Source organism: Vigna radiata, chromosome 7, assembly GCF_000741045.1.
Source record: "Vigna radiata var. radiata cultivar VC1973A chromosome 7, Vradiata_ver6, whole genome shotgun sequence".
Lineage (NCBI taxonomy): Eukaryota > Viridiplantae > Streptophyta > Magnoliopsida > Fabales > Fabaceae > Vigna > Vigna radiata.
Window position 1 is genome coordinate 50,824,201 of NC_028357.1, and position 21,743 is coordinate 50,845,943.

The 21,743-nt window shown below is 30.9% G+C and overlaps 2 protein-coding genes across 4 annotated transcripts; both read right to left on the reverse strand.

Annotated features, from left to right (window-relative positions):
- Positions 1–10,767: 10,767 nt before the first annotated feature.
- On the reverse strand, positions 10,768–15,219 carry LOC106769454 (outer envelope pore protein 37, chloroplastic). The gene is made up of 6 exons (XM_014655080.2): positions 14,655–15,219; positions 14,489–14,578; positions 14,220–14,390; positions 13,803–13,897; positions 12,083–12,203; positions 10,768–11,221 (listed from the first exon to the last, which is right to left on the reverse strand). Exons 1-6 carry the CDS (start codon positions 15,057–15,059, stop codon positions 11,090–11,092), a joined length of 1,014 nt encoding a protein of 337 aa, XP_014510566.1. The 5' UTR covers positions 15,060–15,219; the 3' UTR covers positions 10,768–11,089.
- A 2,459-nt stretch (positions 15,220–17,678) lies between these two features.
- On the reverse strand, positions 17,679–21,124 carry LOC106768351 (ankyrin repeat protein SKIP35). Of its 3 annotated transcripts, none has more exons than XM_014653454.2 (4): positions 20,986–21,124; positions 19,661–20,388; positions 19,005–19,437; positions 17,679–18,617 (listed from the first exon to the last, which is right to left on the reverse strand). In XM_014653454.2, exons 2-4 carry the CDS (start codon positions 20,251–20,253, stop codon positions 17,811–17,813), a joined length of 1,833 nt encoding a protein of 610 aa, XP_014508940.1. In that variant the 5' UTR covers positions 20,254–20,388; positions 20,986–21,124; the 3' UTR covers positions 17,679–17,810. The 3 variants fall into 3 exon arrangements, with proteins under 3 accessions (XP_014508940.1, XP_014508942.1, XP_022639897.1); XM_014653456.2 differs by having other exon boundaries at positions 19,661–20,417; XM_022784176.1 differs by having other exon boundaries at positions 19,661–20,179; positions 20,986–21,123.
- Positions 21,125–21,743: the final 619 nt, after the last annotated feature.

Sequence of the window (21,743 nt, forward strand, 5' to 3'; positions counted from 1 at the left end):
TTTTTGAAATAAATTAAATTAATGGGAGAGGTACAAGTCCCACTTGGGGAGGTGTAGGGAGCAACACCCATACATTTATTGAAAAATATTTTTTAAATTATATAATACAAAATATTCTTTTCATTTTGTGTTTTGAAATGTATATTTCAAAGAGCTGTCAAAATAAGTTACAATCTACGAGACAACCCGGCTCACCACGGGTTCGGATCGGGTTGGGTTTGAAAAATTGAATTTTTTTATGCGGGTCAGATTTCAATCCGGCTCATGCGGGTTGAATCTGTGGTGAGCCGGGTTGGCCCGCCAACCCACCTATCTAATTTTATTTTTTTAATTTATTATTTTATTTATGAAACCCTAAAAAATAAAATACTCTCTTCACTTACTGTGTATACCAAAAAAGTAACATCTACTCTCATAAATCACTCTCACGGAACTGCTCATCTACGGTGCTATCACTTCCACTTCTTCAAGGAACAAAATTTTTGTATGTTTTTTGTGTTTGTTTTTTAATTTTTGTATGTTTTTTATGTTTGTTTTTTAATGACATTTGGATTATATTGTACTTTTTATTATTATTATGAATTGTCTTCAGTTTAACATCATTTGTTTGTTGGGAGTGAAATTTGTTTAAATTTGAATATAAAAAGTTTGTAACTTTTTATTTTAAAAAAATTGTAATTAAATGGGCTAGTGAGTCAATCCATTTACCCACCAACTCGTGGTAGGTAGAGTCGGATTCAAATTTTTCTGACTCGCTAATAAATGAGATGAGTTGGTTTGGCTCACTAAGTGACCAACCCGTGGTGGGTCGGGTCGGGTCGAGCCGAATTATCCGTTTTGACAGCTTTAATATTTCATAATATAAATGAATTTTAAATTTGTTTATAGTGGTAGAATAGAGAAGTGAGAAAATATATCATTTAAAATTATATTATGTTAACAATATATACAAATATATTTCTAAATTCACAAATTTTATTTTCTTTTCTTTTATAATAATTTGAATTAATTTTATAGTAAAAAACGTTTTATTTCGAGTAACATTTATTGATTTTCTTAAGTTGACGTTTTCAATTGCAATGTCATCAAATCTTTATTTGTTATAAATTTTATTGTTTTACCAAAATACCAAATTCCTTTTTTATTTTATTATTCTACCAATTTTTTTTTCATTCCATTACTCATTTCATATACATATAACCAAATTTTATTGTGAAATCATAATGGCTTGCTTATTAATTTGTATAACCACATAAACTTCTGATCTTATTTTTTATAATATTTACCACTTCTACCTCAAAATGAACTCTATCTTAAAATGGTTTAATAATGTCTTAGAAAATATAAGATTTAACTCATGTTCAACTAACAACTAATTAAAGTATTAGGCAATAGATCGGATAAAGACATCAAACTAATCAAATTCAAACCATATAAAACATATGTATTCGATTTTAGGAAGATCATACATCGTATAATGACACACGGTTCACTGGTCTTAAGTCGTTTATATTTGGTTTCAAGAAGATCGCTTGTTGTATAACAGACATACAACCTTCTAACCTTGACTAATTTATAGGTTTAATAGATTCGGTAGTCCCTATTTTTGTTTTTTTTTTTTCTTTTCAAGCAGGTTCCAGTATTTTCAAATTGATCAATTTGGTCTCTGATTTTAAAAAAATAGAACAATTAAGTCTATTCCGTTAACTTCTATAGACGACAATAAATATGTGCTTGGTGGCAAGAAGAGATGTCATTTTCGAAACACGTGACACATAACCACACTTTAAGACGTGGACTTAAATTACAACTGACAAGGATTTAAATTGAAAAAGCAAGTGATTTAACTAAAGGTAAAGTTTAAAAAATTGGGGAAATTGGGAAAATTGATTAAAAGGTATTAGCTTTCGCTTTCTATATATTGGTCGTGTGCGAAATTGGGGAAATAGGGGTCGTAGCACTGAACCTTTTTACTCACAAAAATACGAGTTGAACAAATATATTATAATTTATAAATTATAATAACAGGTTTATCCTGCCAAGATTGAATGTAGCACTGAACCTTCATGTGCAAGATATTTTTACTCACAAAAATATGAGTTGAAAAAATATATAACAATTTATAAATTCTTATGAAAAGTTGAGCCTGTCAAAGTTCAATGTAGGACTGAACCTTCCTCTTCAGAATATTTTTACTCATAAAAATATGAGTTAAACAAATATATTATAATTTATAAATTATAATGAAAAGTAGAATCGGACAAGGTTAATCGTAGCACGAAACCTTTTTGTGCAGGATATTTTTACTCAAAAATATGAGTTAAAAAAATATATTATAACTTATAAATTATAATGAAAAGTGGAACATCTCAAGGTTGAAGGGTGGACAAAATCTTCAAGATATTTTTACTCACAAAAATATGAGTTGAACAAATATATTATAATTTATAAATTATAATGAAAAGTGGAACATGTCAAGGTTGAACTGAACCTTCCCGTGTAGGATATTTTTACTCAAAAAAAGATGAGTTAAAAAAAACTATAATCTATAAATTATAATGAAAAGTGGAACCTATTGGTAGAACTGAACCTTCCTGTGTAGGATATTTTTACTCAAAAAAATATGAGTTAAACATATAATTTGTAATTTATAAATTATAATGAAAAGTAGAACCTGCCAAGGTTGAATGTAGCACTGAACCTTCCAGTGCAGAATATTTTTACTCACAAAAATGAGTTCAACAAATATATTATAATTTATAAATTTTAATGAAAAGTTGAACCTGTCAAGGTTGAACGTAGGACTGAACCTTCATGTGCATAATATTTTTACTCACAAAATTATGAGTTAAACAAATATATTATAATTTATAAATTATAATGCAAAGTGGAACATGTCAAGGTTGAACGGAGGACTGAAACTTTTTATGGAGGATATTTTTACTCACAAAAATATGAGTTGAAAAATTATATTATAATTTATAAATTATAATGAAAAGTGGAACCTGTAAAGGTTGAACATTCATGAATATTTGTACTCACAAAAATCTGAGTTAGACAAATATATTATAATTTATAAATTATAATGAAAAGTGGAACCGGTCAAGGTTGAACGTAGGACTGAACCTTTTTGTGCAGGATATTTTTACTCAAAAAAATATGAGTTGAACAAATATATTATAATTTATAAATTATAATTAAAATTGAAAGCTGTCAAGGTTGAACATACGACTGAACCTTCTTGTGCAGAATATTTTTAGTCACAAAAATTTGAGTTAAACAAATATATTATAATTCATAAATTATAATGAAAGGTGGATCCTACCAAGGTTGAACATAGTAATGAACCTTCCCGTGCAAGATATTTTTACTCACAAAGATATGAGTTAAGAAAATATATTATAATTTCTAATTATAATGAAAAGGACAACCTACCAAGGTTGAACATAGCACTGAACCTTCTTCTACAAGATATCTTTACTAACAAAAATATGAGTTAAACAAATATACTATAATTTATAAATTATAATGAAAAGTGGAACATGTAAAGGTTGAACGGAGGACTCAATCTTCCTGTGCAGGATATTTTTACTCACAAAGATAAGTTGAAAAATATATTATAATTTATAAATTATATTGAAAAGTGGAACATGTAAAGTTTGAACGGAGGACTGAACCTTTCTGTGCATGATATTTTTACTCACAAAAATATGAGTTGAACAAATATATTATAATTTATAAATTATAATGAAAAGTTGAACCTGTTAAGGTTAAACGTAGGACTGAACGTTCATGTGCATAATATTTTTAATCACAAAAATATGAGTTAAACAAATATATTATAATTTATAAATTATAATGAAAAGTGGAACATGTCAAGGTTGAAGGGAGGACTGAAACTTCTTATGCAGGATATTTTTACTAAAAAAATATTAGTTGAAAAATTATATTACAATTTATAAATTATAATAAAAAATGGAACCTGTAAAGGTTGAACATTCACGAATATTTTTACTCACAAAAATATGAGTTAAAGAAATATATTATAATTTATAAATTATAATGAAAAGTGGAACATGTAAAGGTTGAACGGAGGACTGAACCTTTCTGTGCAGGATATTTTTACTCACAAAAATGAGTTGAAGAATATATTATAATTTATAAATTATATTGAAAAGTGGAACATGTAAAGTTTGAAAGGAAGACTGAACATTTCTGTGCAGGATATTCTTACTCACAAAAATATTAGTTAAACAAATATATTATAATTTATAAATTATAATGAAAAATTCAACCTGTCAAAGTTGAACGTAGGACTGAACCTTTAAGTGCATAATATTTCACAAAAATATGAGTTGAACAAATATCTTATAATTTATAAATTATAATGAAAAGTTGAACCTGCCCAGGTTGAACTTAGGATTAAACCTTCCTATTACGAATAGTTTTACTCACAAAAACATGATTTAAACAAATATATTATAATTTATAAATTATAATAAAAGGTGGATCGAGGTTGAATGTAGCACTAAACCTTCATATACAGAATATTTTTACTCACAAAAATATGAGTTGAACAAATATATTATAATTTATAACTTATAATAAAAAGTGAAACCTGCCAAGGTTAAATGTAGCTCTGAACTGTTTTGTGCAAAATATTTTTACTCAAAAAAATGTGAGCATAACAAATATATTATAATTTATCAAATTATAATTAAAAGTGGAATTGTTGAACGTAAAACTGCACCTTCTTGTGCATAATATTTTTACTAACAAAAATACAAGTTAAACAAATATATTATTATTTGTGAATTATAACTAAAAATGGAACATGTTAAAGTTGAACGTAGGACTAAACCGTCATGTGGAGAATATTTTTACTCACAAAAATATGAGTTAAACAAATATATTATAATTTATAAATTATAATAAAAGGTGGATCCTACCAAGGTTGAACGTAGCACTGAACCTTCTTGTGCATAATATTTTTACTCACAAAAATACGAATTCAACAAATATATTACAATTTATAAATTATAATGGAAATTTGAATCTGTCAAGGTTGAATGTAGGACTGAACCTTCCTGTGCAGAATAATTTTACTCATCAAAATATGAGTTAAATAGAAATATTATAATTTATAAATTACAATGAGAAGTAGAACCTGCCAAGGTTGAACGTAGCACAAAACATTCTTGTGCGGGATATTTTTACTCACAAACATATGAGCTGAACAAATATATTATAATTTATAAATTATAATGAAAAGTTGAAACTATAAAGGTTCAACGTAGGACTGAACTTTCCTGTGCATAATATTTTTACTCACAAAAATATGACTTGAATAAATATAATATAATTTATAAATTATAATGAAAAGTGAAAATTGTGAAGGTTGAACGTAACACTGATGCTTTTTGTGCATAATATTTTTACTCACAAAAATATGAGTTAAACAAATATATTACAATTTATAAATTATAATGAAAAGTGGAACAGGATTGAACCTTCATTTGCAGAATATTTTTACTCACAAAAATGAGTTGAACAAATATCTTATAATTTATAAATTATAATGAAAAGTTGAACCTGTCAAGGTTGAAGACTGAACCTTCTTGTTAGGAGTATTTTTACTCACAAAAATATGATTTAAACAAATATATTATAATTTATAAATTATAATAAAAGATGGATCCTCCCGAGGTTGAATGTGGCACTGAATCTTCATGTGCAGGATATTTTTACTCACAAAAATATGAGTTGAACAAATATATTATAATTTATAAATTATAATGAAAAGTGGAACCTGCCAAGGTTAAACGTATCTCTGAACTTTTTTGTGCAAAATATTTTTACTCAAAAAAATGAGCATAACAAATATATTATAATTTATCAAGGTTTAACGTAAAACTGCACCTTCTTGTGCAAAATATTCTATTAACAAAAATACGAGTTAAACAAATATATTATCATTTATGAATTATAATGAAAAAGTGGACATGTTAAGGTTGAAAGTAGGACTAAACCTTCTAGTGGAGAATATTTTTACTCACTAAAATTTGATTTAAACAAATATATTATAATTTATAAAATATAATAACAGGTGGATTCTACTAAGGTTGAACGTAGTACTAAACCTTCATGTGTATAATATTTTTACTCACAAAAATATGAGTTGAACAAATATATTACAATTTATAAATTATAATGAAAAGTGGAACCTGTCAAAGTTGAACGTAGGACTGAACCTTCCTGTGCAGAATATTTTTCCTCACTAAAATATGAGTTAAACAAAAATATTATAAATTATAATGAAAAGTTGAACGTATCAAGGTTGAACGTAGGACTAATCTTCCTGTGCACGATATTTTTACTCACAAAAATATGAGTTGAACAAATATATTATAATTTATAAATTATAATGAAAAGTAGAACCTATCAAGATTGAACATTCCTGAATATTTTTACTCAAAAAAATATGAGTTCAAGAAATATATTATAAATTATAATGAACCGTTTAAGGTTGAACGAAGGACTTAACCTTCCTATGCAAGAATATTCTTAATCACAAAAATGAGTTAAACAAAAATATTATAATTTATAAATTATAATGAAAAGTGGAACATGTCAAGGTTGAAAGGATGACTGAATCTTCCTGTGCAAGATATTTTTACTCGAAAAAAATATGAGTTGAACAAATATATTATAATTTATAAATTATAATGAAAAGTAGAACCTGTCAAAGTTGAACATTCCTAAATATTTTTTACTCACAAAAATACGAGTTCAACAAATATATTATAATTTATAAATTATAATGAAAAATGGAACCTCTTAAAGTTGAACGTAGGACTCAACCTTCCTGTGCAGAATATTTTTACTCAAAAAAATATGAGTTAAACAAATATATTATAATTTATAAATTATAATGAAAAGTGGAACATCTCAAAGTTGAAGGTACGATTGAATCAAACTGTGCAGGATATTTTTACTCACAAAAATATGAGTTGAATAAATATATTATAACTTATAAATTATAATGAAAAGTAGAACCTCCCAAGGTTGAACGTAGCACTAAAGCTTCCTCTGCATGTTATTTTTACTCACAAATATATGAGTTGAACAAATAAATTATAATTTATAAATTATAATGAAAAGTGAAAACTTTAGTGCTAGGTTGAATGTGGGATTGAATCTTTTTGTGCGAGATATTTTTACTCACAAAAATATGAGTTGAACAAATATATTATAATTTAGAAGTTATAATGAAAAGTGGAACCGGGCAAGGTTGAACGTAACACTGAATCTTCCTTTCAAGGATATTTTTACTCACAAAAATATGAGTTGAACAAATATATTATAATTTCTCAAATATAATTAAAAGTGGAACCTGTCAAGGTTAAACGTAAGACTGAATCCTATATGTTATTGTGGTGATTTTGCTGTAACTAAAGTGGCAAAAAACTACAAAAAATGGAGGCAGAAGTTTTTGGGGATGTCCTCATTACAAGGTATACCCGAGTGACTTAATCATGTTTCCTTCTCTTTCTTAATTTTTGGATAGTTTTTCTGATTTCGTGAATAACAGGGTGGTCATTCAAGTGGTAGCTCCTGTAACTTTTTCAAATGGTGTTGTGAAGAAGATGTTGATGAAAAAGACAATCAATCTGAACTTCTTCTTCTTCATCGGTGTGACCTCCTACTTTTCCAATCTGAACTTCTTCTTCTGCACTGTGAACTTGTTCTTGACTTTGAACATCAACTCCAACATCATTGTCATGTACCACTTCTTCATTTACAACCTCAACTCGACCCTCAACACAGTCATTCTCAATTAGCACTTCTTCTTTCTCAACGTCATCTTGACCTTCACACTCATTGTCAACCTCAATATGAACCTCAGCTCCACCCTTATTTTCAACCTCCACTACTCCTTCCATATGAACATCACTGTCAACTGCCACTTCTTCTTTCTCCACATCATCTCGTCCTTCACACTCATTCTCAACCTCAATATGAACCTCAGCTCCACCCTCATTTTCAACCTCCACTACTCCTTCCATATGAACATCAGTGTCAATTACCATTTCTTCTTTCTCAACATCATCTCGACCTTCACACTCATTCTCAACCTCAGCTCCACCCTCATTATCAACATCCAATCCATCCTCAATAGCCTTATGTTGTTGCACTTCCTCGTCCCCAACCCCACTACCCTCACCACTGTTTGTTGGTCCTTCACATAAGTACAACATATCATTCACATCGTTTTCTACTACCTATGGATTGTCCACCCCATGAACAACAAAGAGATTAACTTTTCCTAAATAACGAGCCACCTTCAGCATGGTCATAGCTTCTTTATCATCATACAACTTGTGTAATACATGTTGAACACTGTAATATAACTCTGATACTTGCATGTAACCTATGTGCTTAAGTGAACCCACTATTCCAAAATAACACCATTTGTCGGGGTCAACCTCCCAATATGTTATCTCCTCACCTATATACTTAAATGACACGTCTTTTATAAGGTCCCACCGTGGTGGACCACTACCTGAAACCTCTCAACAGACATCCCAACCCTAACCCTGTAAATGCAAAAGGGGACCACTACATTAACTTAAAGAATGACCTATGGGACCACTATCAACCCCAATAACGCGACAACTGGTCCCATATAACAAAACCCAATTTCACCCCATACGTAAACCCCCCACAAGGCGACAACATTCAAAAACAAATATTTCATGGAATTCACAAAATTGACAGAACAGAACATAAAGGCTTACCTCAGTGACGCTTTCCAATTCGCAATGCAAGGACAACAACTCCAATTTGAACTTTGATCTTCACCACAAAGGGATAATACGAAATCGCGAATTGAAATGGAACCCTAACCCAGAAAGTGATAACCCTCTTTTTAATTAACCCCTTTGTGGATAATTCTGAACTTTTTTAACCCTTTTTTTTTTCATTTTTCTAATTTACACATAAACAATTCTCACACGGCCACGTTGCTAAGGTTTATCCAGGGGGGCACCAGCACCGTTAAAAAACTGACGCCGTAAGGCAAAAGGACTCAATTCAACGAATTTTTCAAAAGGTAGGATCTATTGATAAGAAAAAAAAAAGGTAGGAGCACATTGAACACAACCCCCCAAACATGGGACCAAAAGTGGAATTAAGCCTATATTATAATTTATAAATTATAATGAAAAGTGGAACATCTCAAGTTGAACGTAGGACTGAATCTTCTTGGATAATCTTACTCACAAAAATATGAATTGAACAAATATATTATAATTTATAAATTATAATGAAAAGTGGAACTTGTCATGGTTTTTTTACTCATAAAAATATGACTTAGACAAATATATTATAATTTATAAATTATAATGAAAAGTGCAACATGTCAAAGTTGAACATAGAACTGAACCTGTAGAGGATATTTTTACTCACAAAATTATGAGTTGAACAAATATATTATAACTTATAAATTATAATGAAAAATAGAACCTCACAAGGTTGAACTTAGCACTAAAGCTTCCTCTACATGATATTTTTACTCACAGAAATATGAGTTGAACAAATATATTATAATTTATAAATTATAATGACAAGTGGATACTATGAAGGTTGAACGTAGGACTGAATCTTTTTATGCGATATATTTTTACTCACAAAAATATGAGTTGAAAAAATATATTATAATTTATCAATTATAATTAAAAGTGGAACCTGTCAAGGTTAAACGTAAGACTGAACCTTCCTGTGTAGAATATTTTTACTCACAAAAATATGAGTTAAATAATATATATTATAATTTATAAATTATATGAATAGTGGAACATGTCAAGGTTGAATGTAGGACTGAACCTTCCTGAATATTTTTACTCACAAAAATATGAGTTGAACAAATATATTATAATTTATAAATTATAATGAAAAGTGGATCCTGTCAAGGTTGAACGTAAGACTGAACCCTCTTGTGCAGAATATTTTTAATCACAAAAATATGAGTTAAACAAATATATTATAATTTAATGAAAAGTTGAACATGTCAAGGTTGAATGTAGGACTATTTTACTCACAAAAATATGAATTCAACAAATATATTATAATTTATAAATTATAATAAAAAGTGGGACCTGTCAAGGTTGAACGTAAGACTGAACCCTCCTGTGCAGAATATTTTTACTCACAAAAATATAAGTTAGACAAATATATTATAATTTATAAATTATAATGAAACACTAAATCTTCTTCTCAAGGATATTTTTACTCACTAATTTTTCTATACTTATAACCAATTAACCTTACATTACAGCCACTTCATTATCTAATTATCTAAATTATAGAGATGCAACCAATTAGCCTTACATTACACCCACTTCATTATCTAATTATCTAAATTATAGAGATGCAGAGTGTCACCGATAAAAATGGAGAAGGCCAAGGACCAAAAAAATGGATGGAAAGAGGTGCACGGCGGTGTTGAGGGAGGAAGAAGGGATGATAAATTTGTCCACCTCTCTCAAATTAGGCTTTTTAATATATTTTTTAATGAAAAATAAAATTTAAATTTCAGAATTTAGGAGTTGCAGGAAGAAAAAAGTAGGATGCAGGAAGCAGTGGGCTCTGTAATGTTCTTCACTCATGGACAATTCGAACTTTTTCCGTAGGCACAAAAAGGGACGGTCCGGGGTCCTAAAAGAAATGCTCTTAATTTGATCCCGTAAAAAAGAGGAAAGAAATTTGTTTAGACCAAAAAGAACTAAGTAGTATGTGCTTTAAAAGTCTGATAGTTTCAGGATTGCCAGCATCCGATAACAATAATCTGCCAACTTATAAATTGGAAAATTATCTTTACAGATTTTGTACGATGAAAACTGTTACAAGAAGCTAATTACAGCCCGCTACACAGCTAAGAAATTAGCTCCCTTGGAGAATTATCAAACTGTCAAATGGTCAATACCTTTTGTAAAAGTATGTGGAATATGGAGGGATGAAACTTCGACGCCATGGAACTGCACAAAGCCGAGATACCCAATTTTTTATACATAAAAAAAAAGGTAGAGCCTTAAAAATCCCATCTCTTCTTAATCCGAAACATCAAAATAGAAGATTTGATGTCGTCTTGCGGCACCTGAAGCATGAATTGAACTTTCATCTGCATCGGGGCTGTTTTAGCTTTTCCACCTTCATCTCCAACCTGAATGAAGCTAATGTGGTCACTCCGAGTAACAGGTAACAAAATACTTTAGGTGGAATCCACAACCATCCACAATTTCTCTGCACACACTTGACATACTATTTTCTCACTACTGAAAAGCGTATTATAATCTAACAGTTTAGAGATAAATTGAAGCAATCAAGAATTGGAATTCCAACAGAAGTCTTGGCACAAAGAAGATAATAGAAAAGTTTTAAAAGGAACTTAGTTAAACATTCAAGAAAAGAAAAAAGGTAAACCAATAAACCATTTTCCTATATTGATATACTATCTTCCATGGTTCAAGAAGTGCATGCATGCATGCATGCATCCCTTGTGCAGGAGATAGTATTCACTGGGGCCTAAATGTAAAACAATAATGCAGGTGCAATGTATTTCGAAAGCATCAAGAATTATAGTCTGAATGTAAGTGCTCAATCTGAAAAGTCAGCTAATAATGTGAGAGGTCAGAGTAAGAATTGTTTTATAGGCAACATGTGCTGTCTCTCTAATTAGCTCAGTCCAAAGCTTACTAAATCTCAAATTATTATACTAATTAACCCTCGGGGTCACTTAACGATTTGCTCCATTGAGGGAGGGATCTGGGACAGTGTAAGAAATTACCACTAGAAGTATGCAACTCCACTGATATTTTACTTATCATTTGACAGATTCATGTCTTGTATCAAATAAATATTGAAGACAAGAATATTGGTGCGAGTATGTATGTTATTGCCAAATTAAGCATTAATATTTGAGAAATAAAAAGACTGTTACTAAAAACTAGGAATTATAATCATATAAGAAAGGGTATCAATGATATTGAATATGAATTACATAATTGAAAAATGAAGCACTTACCCAAAGAGATGCCCAGCCAAGGCGAACCTCTGAATCATAACCAGCTTTAAATTTGAAATCTTTACCATAGGTGCGCTTATACACAGCACTCCAATAGTTGGAATCACAATTATACCAGTAGCTATAGATTAAGCATTTAGAAGAAACACACATCAATAAATAGGCAAACTGATTCTTTAAATTAAAATGTGTCACTGAAATACTATAATGCATAAAATGTATAGCAGGTAATCAACATCTTAATTAGTTAACTAAACATGAATATATAACAATAGCAGCTATGACGAAACAAACTGGGATTGTAGCATAACTTACAAGATTAAAATTATAAATACGAAAATTGAGAAAGCTAAATAATAACTAAACATGAATGTTCAACCACATCACGTAGGAAGAACATAGAATAGGCTTTTTTTGTTTTTTTTTTTATAAAATATTCTTAACATTATTTAAATTAGTATATATTTATTCTTATATTTTTTACTATATTTTCTATTTAAAATTAATTATTACTTAAGGATTCTATTTTCTATATTTATTCTTATTCTCTTTGGATCAAACATTTATCAGCCCAATTTTTTTTCCATTTAACAAAGGAGTTGGGTTATACAACTTAATAGCCCAATCCAACCAGTATAACACTGACCTAATTTGCCAATTATACAACCACTCTTTTTGAATTGTGGTTGTTATTGTTGATTGCATTACATCTATACATGTTTCTATGTCTCATATGTTACATTTTTTAAATGTTTATGAATCTTACAATCCATGGTTTGAAAAATAAGCTCTTTGAGTACAATGCCATGCATTATAAACACATACCCTGCTGTACAATTCTGTCACTTTTATCAGCTCACTAATCAAAGTCACCGTAGCCAAATACTTTATATAAAGTATTTATGCCATGTTTCGAAAACAACAACTCAGTCCAAAGTGTCCTTCACATATGTCAATATCCTCTTAGTTGCAAAAACCAAATTCGAATAGAATTCTTAAAGCTTACAAAGATACTAACTATGGAGGGTAAATAGTTGATTGGAGATCCTCTACTTGATGTTGTACCTTTCTTGGAGGAAACTAGTAACTTGTAAAGTAAAAAGGCTTAATATTGTGGCTCAATGTAGTGCTGAAGCCGAGTTCCAATCCATGGGACAAGGAAGAAATGCTTTGATTGGAAATAAATTATTTTAGAAAGCATAAACATTAAATGGGATGGACCGACCTATAAAGCTCTATTGTGATAATAAGTAAGTGATCAATATAGCTTAGAATCCTTTTCAGTATGATCAAAAGAAACACAATGAAGTGGATAGGCATTTTAATAAGGAAAAGCTTAATTGCAATTTAATTTGTACTCCATATGTATCTTCACAAGGTCAATTTGCAGATATTCCAAAAGTATTGTGGTATCCAGTTTTAAAAGGATTTTTAGATGGATCTTATGTTATTGTGAAGATGAAGCCAGGTATCATAGCAAGTTTCAAAGATTTTATTTCATGTTAAGTGCAGATAGGATAAACGGAACCCAATATTCAAGAATCTACAATATGACAACAATTATAGCCCAATAATTAAGGCGTACATTATGTAGTTACAATTAACATGCATAGTTTTTCAAACTCAGTTAAAAGCAACTTATCTATCATCTACCGAGAAATTGGAGTGCAACAAAAACAGTGAATGCACAAATGAAAGGTTCTCAAGAAAGTGTTATAACCTTAATTTGTCAGAAGGACCAAACCGACGCTTAAAGGCAAAAGATGGGGCATTTGAAGGAAGTGAAAGTATTGGAAGAAATGACATTTCGTCGTCCTGCATTTATTTAAACATTCAACAGTAGGCACAAGGTAGTATCTGGCAACCAAATACAAATGATGGGCAAAATAATTGATTCCCGAGGCGATAAACTTATGATATACACGAAGAACAACACTGTATATAATTTACATAACTGAAAATACAAAATTTTGTGGGTCTCACTCAAGATTTCATAGTTCCAAAAAATTGTAACCAATTAAGTCTTAGAAGAAGCGTGGAGAGTGTGTTATCAGCACTTCCCTTTTGTCGGGATAACAATTATTGGGAAGTAAGTAATAATGCTCCACAAACAATAATCCTAAAACCAGAAAAGTACCTTATAGCAATATCTCAATTTCACTTCTTCATCTTTGTACTGGGCAGAGCAGACTCCGTTCAAAAATTGTCCTTTAAGAATCCCACTGACTGACAACAATGACTTGACCTCCTCCTCTTCTTTCTCTTGCAGAGAAACTTCACCAAGAGGAAATCTTAAGGTTGCTTTTGGCTGCGGATAGAATTCAAACAAGAAAAGGATGAAATATAATAGTAGTATTGTGTTTTTGCGTTTGTTTTTTCCAAGATAAGATGATTCGTAATACAGACCAATCCAACGGATGGAACTGGAGTTGATAGTTGAAGTGAATAGCCAGGATGGGCGAAGTTTGCAAGCATGGTAACCTCTCCTTGTTGAGCCTTAGGAGAAGAAAGAAGAGAGACATCAGAATGTAAAGAATTAAAAGAATGGGAGATGCAGAGGCAGAAATAAGACCTTGACATCGTGAGCAGCAGTGAGTTGCAATCTGGGACCAACATCGAGAGAAGTCTTAACGAGAGCATTATGGTCTTCAAGGTCGTAGTGGAGGCTAAGATGTTTGGATACAAAGCTGATTTGGGGTTCGGAGATGTCGCCTTTGCCACTGTGGTTGAATGAAAACTTGAACTTGGCAAGGCTGTCCAACAACTTGCAAGAAATTTTATGGAAGAAGACTGCGCTTTCACTGTCGAACTCGGATGTAACTCTGAGGGCAGGCCTCCTCGGAAATGAGAAGAGATTTCGCTTACAGTTGTGAGTTGATGTCACTGCCGGAGGCAACTGTGACTGTGGCTCAACTGCCGCGGGTGCTCCTGCGGATGGGACCATGATGTAATTAGGGTTTCCAGCTGCCGATTCCATCTCCAACCTCCGATTCTCTCTCGTTACCGTGAAAGCCACTATCTTGCCACTATCTTCTACACCTCTATTTCTAGGGCCACCGGCCACTGCTAAGTGCTAAGGTTTTTTTTATCGAACCAATATTCTATCCCGATCAGATTGTTCCATGCCTGGTTCATAAAAAATAAAATATAATTTGATAGTCTCTATATTTTTTTCTGTCATGAATTATTTTATTTTGGACTTGCATCGGTTAAAAAAACTTAAATTAAGTTTTAATAAAAATTTTATAATTTCCTTTTTTTTCTCTTATTCAAGTACTATTTTCTTAAATAACGGATCATCGTACAATAATTAAAGAATATAAAATTTCAAATTTTTAATACAACACCTTTTAATAAAATTTAAGTAAAAGTATTAAAATATATGATACAGACTTCAAATTTAATTAAGTTATTTTTTATTTTCTAAAAATAAACACGTAAAACAATATCTATATCACTTTTAAATTAACTGCAAAATGACAATTACTCGTATCTAAATTTTGAATATGTCAATAAAATATTTTTAATAGAAATTTAATTAAAAGTAATTAAGTTTATTATAAAATTAAATCTTAATTAAGTTATTTCAATATTTTTCTATTTTAGGTCTTTGCTTCTTGAAAAGTGAAAAAAAAAAGCGAAAAACATGAATACAAATTTTAAAAGGCGCCAAACTGATTATATTTTCAAACCATGAGATATGTGAATTGAAATTATAATAACAGATTATTTTATCATATTAACATTCGTTTTATTTTAGTTTTATCATAGTAAAATTTTTAAATTGTGCTTTTACCATAGAAACCCAACTATATTATTTATTGCCATTATAGGGAGATATTTAGGTATTAAATAAAAGAAAACCTTTTCTTATTTATTTTTTTATTTTTATTCAGATGTTTCTGTAATTTGATTTTATTACTTATAAGCATCGTATTATTTTTAGATTGTTCCTTATTTTTTTTTTAAAGACATATTTCTATATTTGATTCCATTACTTATAAGCATCATATGAAGATTTAGGTAATAATTTTTGTATTGACATAATTTTATAATTTTAGATGTTCAATTAAAAGATCAAAAAAGAAAGTTACATAATCTGAACATATTTTTTATTTTAATTTTAATTTTCATACTTTGATAACTTTATTTTATTAAATTTTTAGTATATACTTATTTGATGTTTATGTAGTAATTACAATAAATTAATTTGTTATTTGAGTTATTCTGAATTGAGAAGATGGAGTTTAGAAAATAAAGGACGAAATGGAGATGTTGGGTGTTTTTGGAGATGAGCACATAAAGATGGAGGGAGAAATGGAATGGGGTGCTGTGTTAATGATGAATATAATGGAGGTGTTGAAGAATCTGATCTATGTGAAGTGTAAAGAATGGAGGAAAAATAAAAGTTGGAGAGGGTGATGTTTGAGTGTAGATAAATATCGAGGATGCGACGAAGATGAAGGTAGATGATGATATTTGAATAGGATGACGGTGGGAGATGGATTAGAGAGAAAAAAAATTAGAGAAAAATAAAAATGGAAGAAAAAATGTTATTTGTGAATTTGATCCATATGATTAACACAAGTGTTGAAACTTCCTTCTAATCCAACATCAATAATGTATTATTGGCTTGACTATTCTTTTACATATTAGTTTATTCTTTTTTTCTTTGTTTGTGTCTTTTCATATTGTTATCTTTTTTTATAATAATTACTTTTATAATGTGAGCAGGTGAAGAAGCACAAAGAACTATCTCTAGAAAGAGGTAATGATGTAACTATGTAGTTTAAAATTTCAATTCTTTTGTTTAAAACTCTTTTAAAATACTTATTTTATATTTGATTCATACTTTCCTTAGCTTTGTAAATAAATTCTAGATCTATTTTAAACGTTTAATAATATTCTTGAGTTTCTGAATTATCTATCTTTGTTTTATTAATTATGTTTTGTTTGACTTAATTGTTAATTGTTTATACTATTATTTGAGATGTTATATTGTGATTAATCTATAAATTTTTATAAGAAACCAATAGACACTTAAATCAAGTGCACATTATAATGTTATGGTTTTCTTAAATTTTAAGTCAGTAACAACAGAAAATTAAGTGATTAATCCATAAATTCCTACATGATACAAACTCACTCTGTGTAACAAACAAACTAATGATTAAAATAATGAAGGTAATAACAATTATAAAAAAATAATCATTCAAAGTTTGATGTTAGCACACTTTGTAATTTGAGAGAACCAATCTCAGTTGTTTATGCATGTTCCGAAATATTCTTTCTATTTAGGTATTTTAAAATGAAATACGGAATAACACCAATTTATGTTATTATAGCTTCTTTATCAAAATCAACTAAATAAGAATTGCAAATTTCAATATTTTTATATTAATAAAAGTTTACATAAAAGATTTTGTACAACCATTTAAAATTTACATATCAAACTACCCATAGAAAACATATCAGTTATTAATTGGAGCAACCTTTTTTCATCTTTACTTCGACATCCTCCTACCAATACTTCATACTCGTTTTTTTTTTTGGTTTATCCTTTAGACAAAAAATATGCACATTTAAGATACTGAGCTATATAAAGAGGGATGATACTACATTTAAAGCTAATTCCCAGATAAAAATTATCAATGGTGCCATTCATTACGTAATAAAGATGGGTGTCAAAAGGAAATAAAAAATTCAGAGTATTGACAACCGAATATAGCTAAGCAATGCGGGTGGGATGGAGCAAAAAGTGAGGAAGATGCTGTTCCAAAACGACCACTAGCTCTCTACCATGGGTCACTTCATCCAAAACTCTATTCCCCAGCCTTCTAACGGCTTCAACCAATTGTCCCCTAAGCCGTTGTGAATACAAACAGCCACCTGCCTTGACACACTCTCTATAAAGTGGGAGGTAAGCAATTGCCACCGTCAAGGGGGCAGGAAGATCTCTCAGGCAAATAGGAGACTCGCCCCATTTAATGATTCTTGCAAGGTTCATATGATGTTCTTGCCCTAACCTTAATCCTTCCTTATAAGCTCCTTCTGACCAATGCTCCTTAAGAAAAGTCTTCAGCTCAGGTGCAACAGCCTCATCCTCTGATTTAGCAATAATATCTGCAACGGCATAAGTAGCTGCAGGATCACCTAAGAAGTCAGATTGAAGGAGAAATGCTACACCATCGAGAGATCCACCACTCCGCTCACCAGCAGCCTTTAGAATTTCAACACTAAGTGCTGCAAGGACCTGCTGAGGTACGTGCGGCAGAAGATAAGCTGCAATGTGAACTTGGCAGCTAGAAGTGGCTGCTGTAAGGGCAAGACAGAGCTCCATGTCTCGGCAACCCCTCTGCACAAACCACTCAACAACTTGCATGCAACCCCTCTCAGCAGCTCTCATCAAAGGGCCCAAAAAGGCTATAGCATTTCCCTCTTCCACCAAGCACTCCATAGTTCCTATCTTGCCATAATGGGAGGCAAAACCCAGAGCCAAGTCAACATCAACATCCAAGCTGTTTCTTTGTGCAATCTGCATAGATTGATTTCCAGCATGGCATACAAACATGAACTAACAAATTTCAGCAGACTATAACATAAAAACAGCAGTTCACTACTACTACACACACACACACAAGAGGAAATGATAATGAATAAACCTCTTGGCCCCGAATTCTTCCAAAATATGCTATAGAGATGCTACCAAGTTATAAAATAACACCAATGTTAAAACCAACATCGTATGTACATGATCCTTTGATATGACACTAAATGCATCATAACTATAAGTATGCCTTCAGCCACCATGGAAAAAGTTCTTCTTCTAACTATCATAACAAAAGTTGGCCAACACCCACTAAACATGCTGGAGAAGCATTAATTCATAGATTGAGAAAGAAAAAGATCGTAGACACATCACCTGCAATAGTATGCGCACAAGTTCTGTACTACCAAAACGTGAAGCCTCCAGGAAACACTGATTGACATTGTCTGCACCACCCTCCACTAGCATGCCCAGCAGCCCTTGGATCACTGTAGCTGACAAGCCAAATGCCCAGCCTGGATCAAATGAGCTTGAGAAAAGAGTAAGAGGAAAACAAGCCGCATCAAAAGCCTCGCTGAAGTCCTTCCCTGTAAGGCGGTTGCCAGCAAGATCAAGGAATGTCTTAAAGGCAGATAACCGAAGCTGGATTTCAACAGCTGAACTGTGTATCACATTTTCCCTATCATCCTGCAGTCGTGAATGGATGCCTATACACTTCAAAGCCCATTCAGTAAACTTTTGAACCTTAGCACCAGCTTCTGCCTTCAATACTTCATCTCCATTACATTCCTGGAGACGCTCATGCAACCTAGCAAAAAGCAAAGTTCATGCATGAACTTCAAATACCATTAATTTAAAACCAATATTTAGGATTTTACGTTTTGCTCTAAAAAGACACATTCTCTCAACATCACCACCCTTCTCCAGACAAAAATAACAGTCTTCCGAATCTACTAATTCATTGATGACTGAATTTTTTCCCCTTACACAAAAAATAATAAAAGAGCACAACAGATGTGGGCAAGTCATACCTTTGGGCCATTACAGCAACTGTATCAGCCAGACTCATTGTTCTACTCTGGCAAGCAGAGACACATGAAGCAAGGAATGAAGTCCTTAGAGCAGCTCTTGTGAAGTCATAAGCACCATTAGCAATGATCTTCTTGATAAATCCCATTATCCCATTAAGCTCTAGCTCTGAGCTCAAGAACCAGATGGAATCCAGTGTGATACACAAGGCATCATTGAGCGTCTGGGGATCAGCAACCAAAATCAAACTTTCTGCAAGCTCCCAATCATGGGAACTCACTGCACCCTGAAACAACCGACCCAACTCAATCCTGTCTTGTCTACATAGTTTCTTCTCCAACCCAATTTTCTCATTACTTCCCAGCTCACAGTCTATTGAAACAGCCCTGGATTTGAGCTTCTTGGCATTGCAACAATAAGAAGTGGATATTCTTGATTCTTTCCTCATAAGTGGCGCTTCTCTTGAGAAAACTACACTGCTACCTTCTCCTTTATCAGATGCAAAACCTTGATTTTCATTTCTATGGAATTCAATTTTGTTATCCTCAGATTTAATTTCCATGAATACAGGATTCTCTACTTCAGTCTCATCCATCACAAATAAATTATTAATACACTAGATAGATGTCATGTTCTCATCTGTCTGATCTCTGTCTTCTTTATCAACCCCGATAAATCTAACAGGCATTCTTCAAAGCACATGAGATACTGAATAGGAGAACTCTAGCTTCTGGTTTTCAAATTCATGAAAAACAAGTACTAAATAGAAAAACAAAATTAATAATCCACAGTTTTCCAGTATAATATAACTTTTTGTCAGAAAAATTACAAGAAAAAAGTAGTTCAGTCTCGAAGTAAATCTAAATTCTATCCTCCTATGAATTTAAAAACCCTAAACACAGGAGTAAATGTTGAATACTGAAAATAAATTGTTAGTTTGCCCCTATTTCGTTTTAATGAAAACATATTATAAAGTATAACATGAGATTAGAGGAATCCAAATCTTCCGATCTTGGGCATGGACAAACGAGAACAAACAATAGGTTCAAATGCAAATAATAGTGTCAAACCCACCGGTGTGGAACAAATAAACCCTAAACAGAATCGAAATGGTGCAAAGATATATGATGAGAACAATAGCCAATCTTAGAGATGATTAATCAGAATTACACATACTAGCATAAAACAATTCAAGAAAAATAGCTGTCACAGTTTTATAAGCAGTTAATTGGTATCTGTTGGTAGAAGGAGCAGCAAAAGAGACAGAACAGAAGAAATTTATATGATAAACAGCAGTAGGGAGGAAAGGGATGAATTGATAGAAAACCTGACAGCTTGAGGAGAGAAATTAAAAGGGTGGAAGAAGAAAACCCGCTCCCTGACCTCACCTCTTGTTATGGTTCCTGAATTGATACTTTCATTTCCAACTCCAAATATAGGTGTGCCAGTAATAATATCCTATTTTAAACTTCTCTTTTATTGTTCTCGTGATTTGTGTTCAAGATTGATACAAACAAAATCAACTATATTCTTTCTAGACAAAATAAACAGAATCCATTTTAAATTGTTAAAAAACTCAAATAATTTTAGACTCGAATACTGGCATCACAACCTCAGCCTCTCATTCATTCTCTCTAAAGCATTTTATTTACTAGATAAAATTTAAAAAAAATAGTTAAAATTCTCTTTTAAAAAATAGTTATAATCACGATGTTTAGGAATGTTAAAAAAAGATTTAGTAGTTTGGGGGATTATATGTGATACAAGTATAATTTTTTAATTTTAGGATTTTATAATTTAGAATAATACAATTTTAAAATGATGAAATTAAAAAATTATAATAATATAAAATATTAAAATTATAAAATTATATCATCTACTTACTATACAACCATAAAATCCATATGATAACAAGTAGGTAGGGTGACAGAAACCAAACAGCCAAATCATTTAATTAATAAAAAGTGTTAAATTTTTAAAAACTCAATCCACTACAAAAATCAATAAAGGTTCAGTTTAAAATATTTAAATTTACTAGAGTCTTAAAACCTAATAAAGTCTTAATTTAATTATGAAAGAGATTTT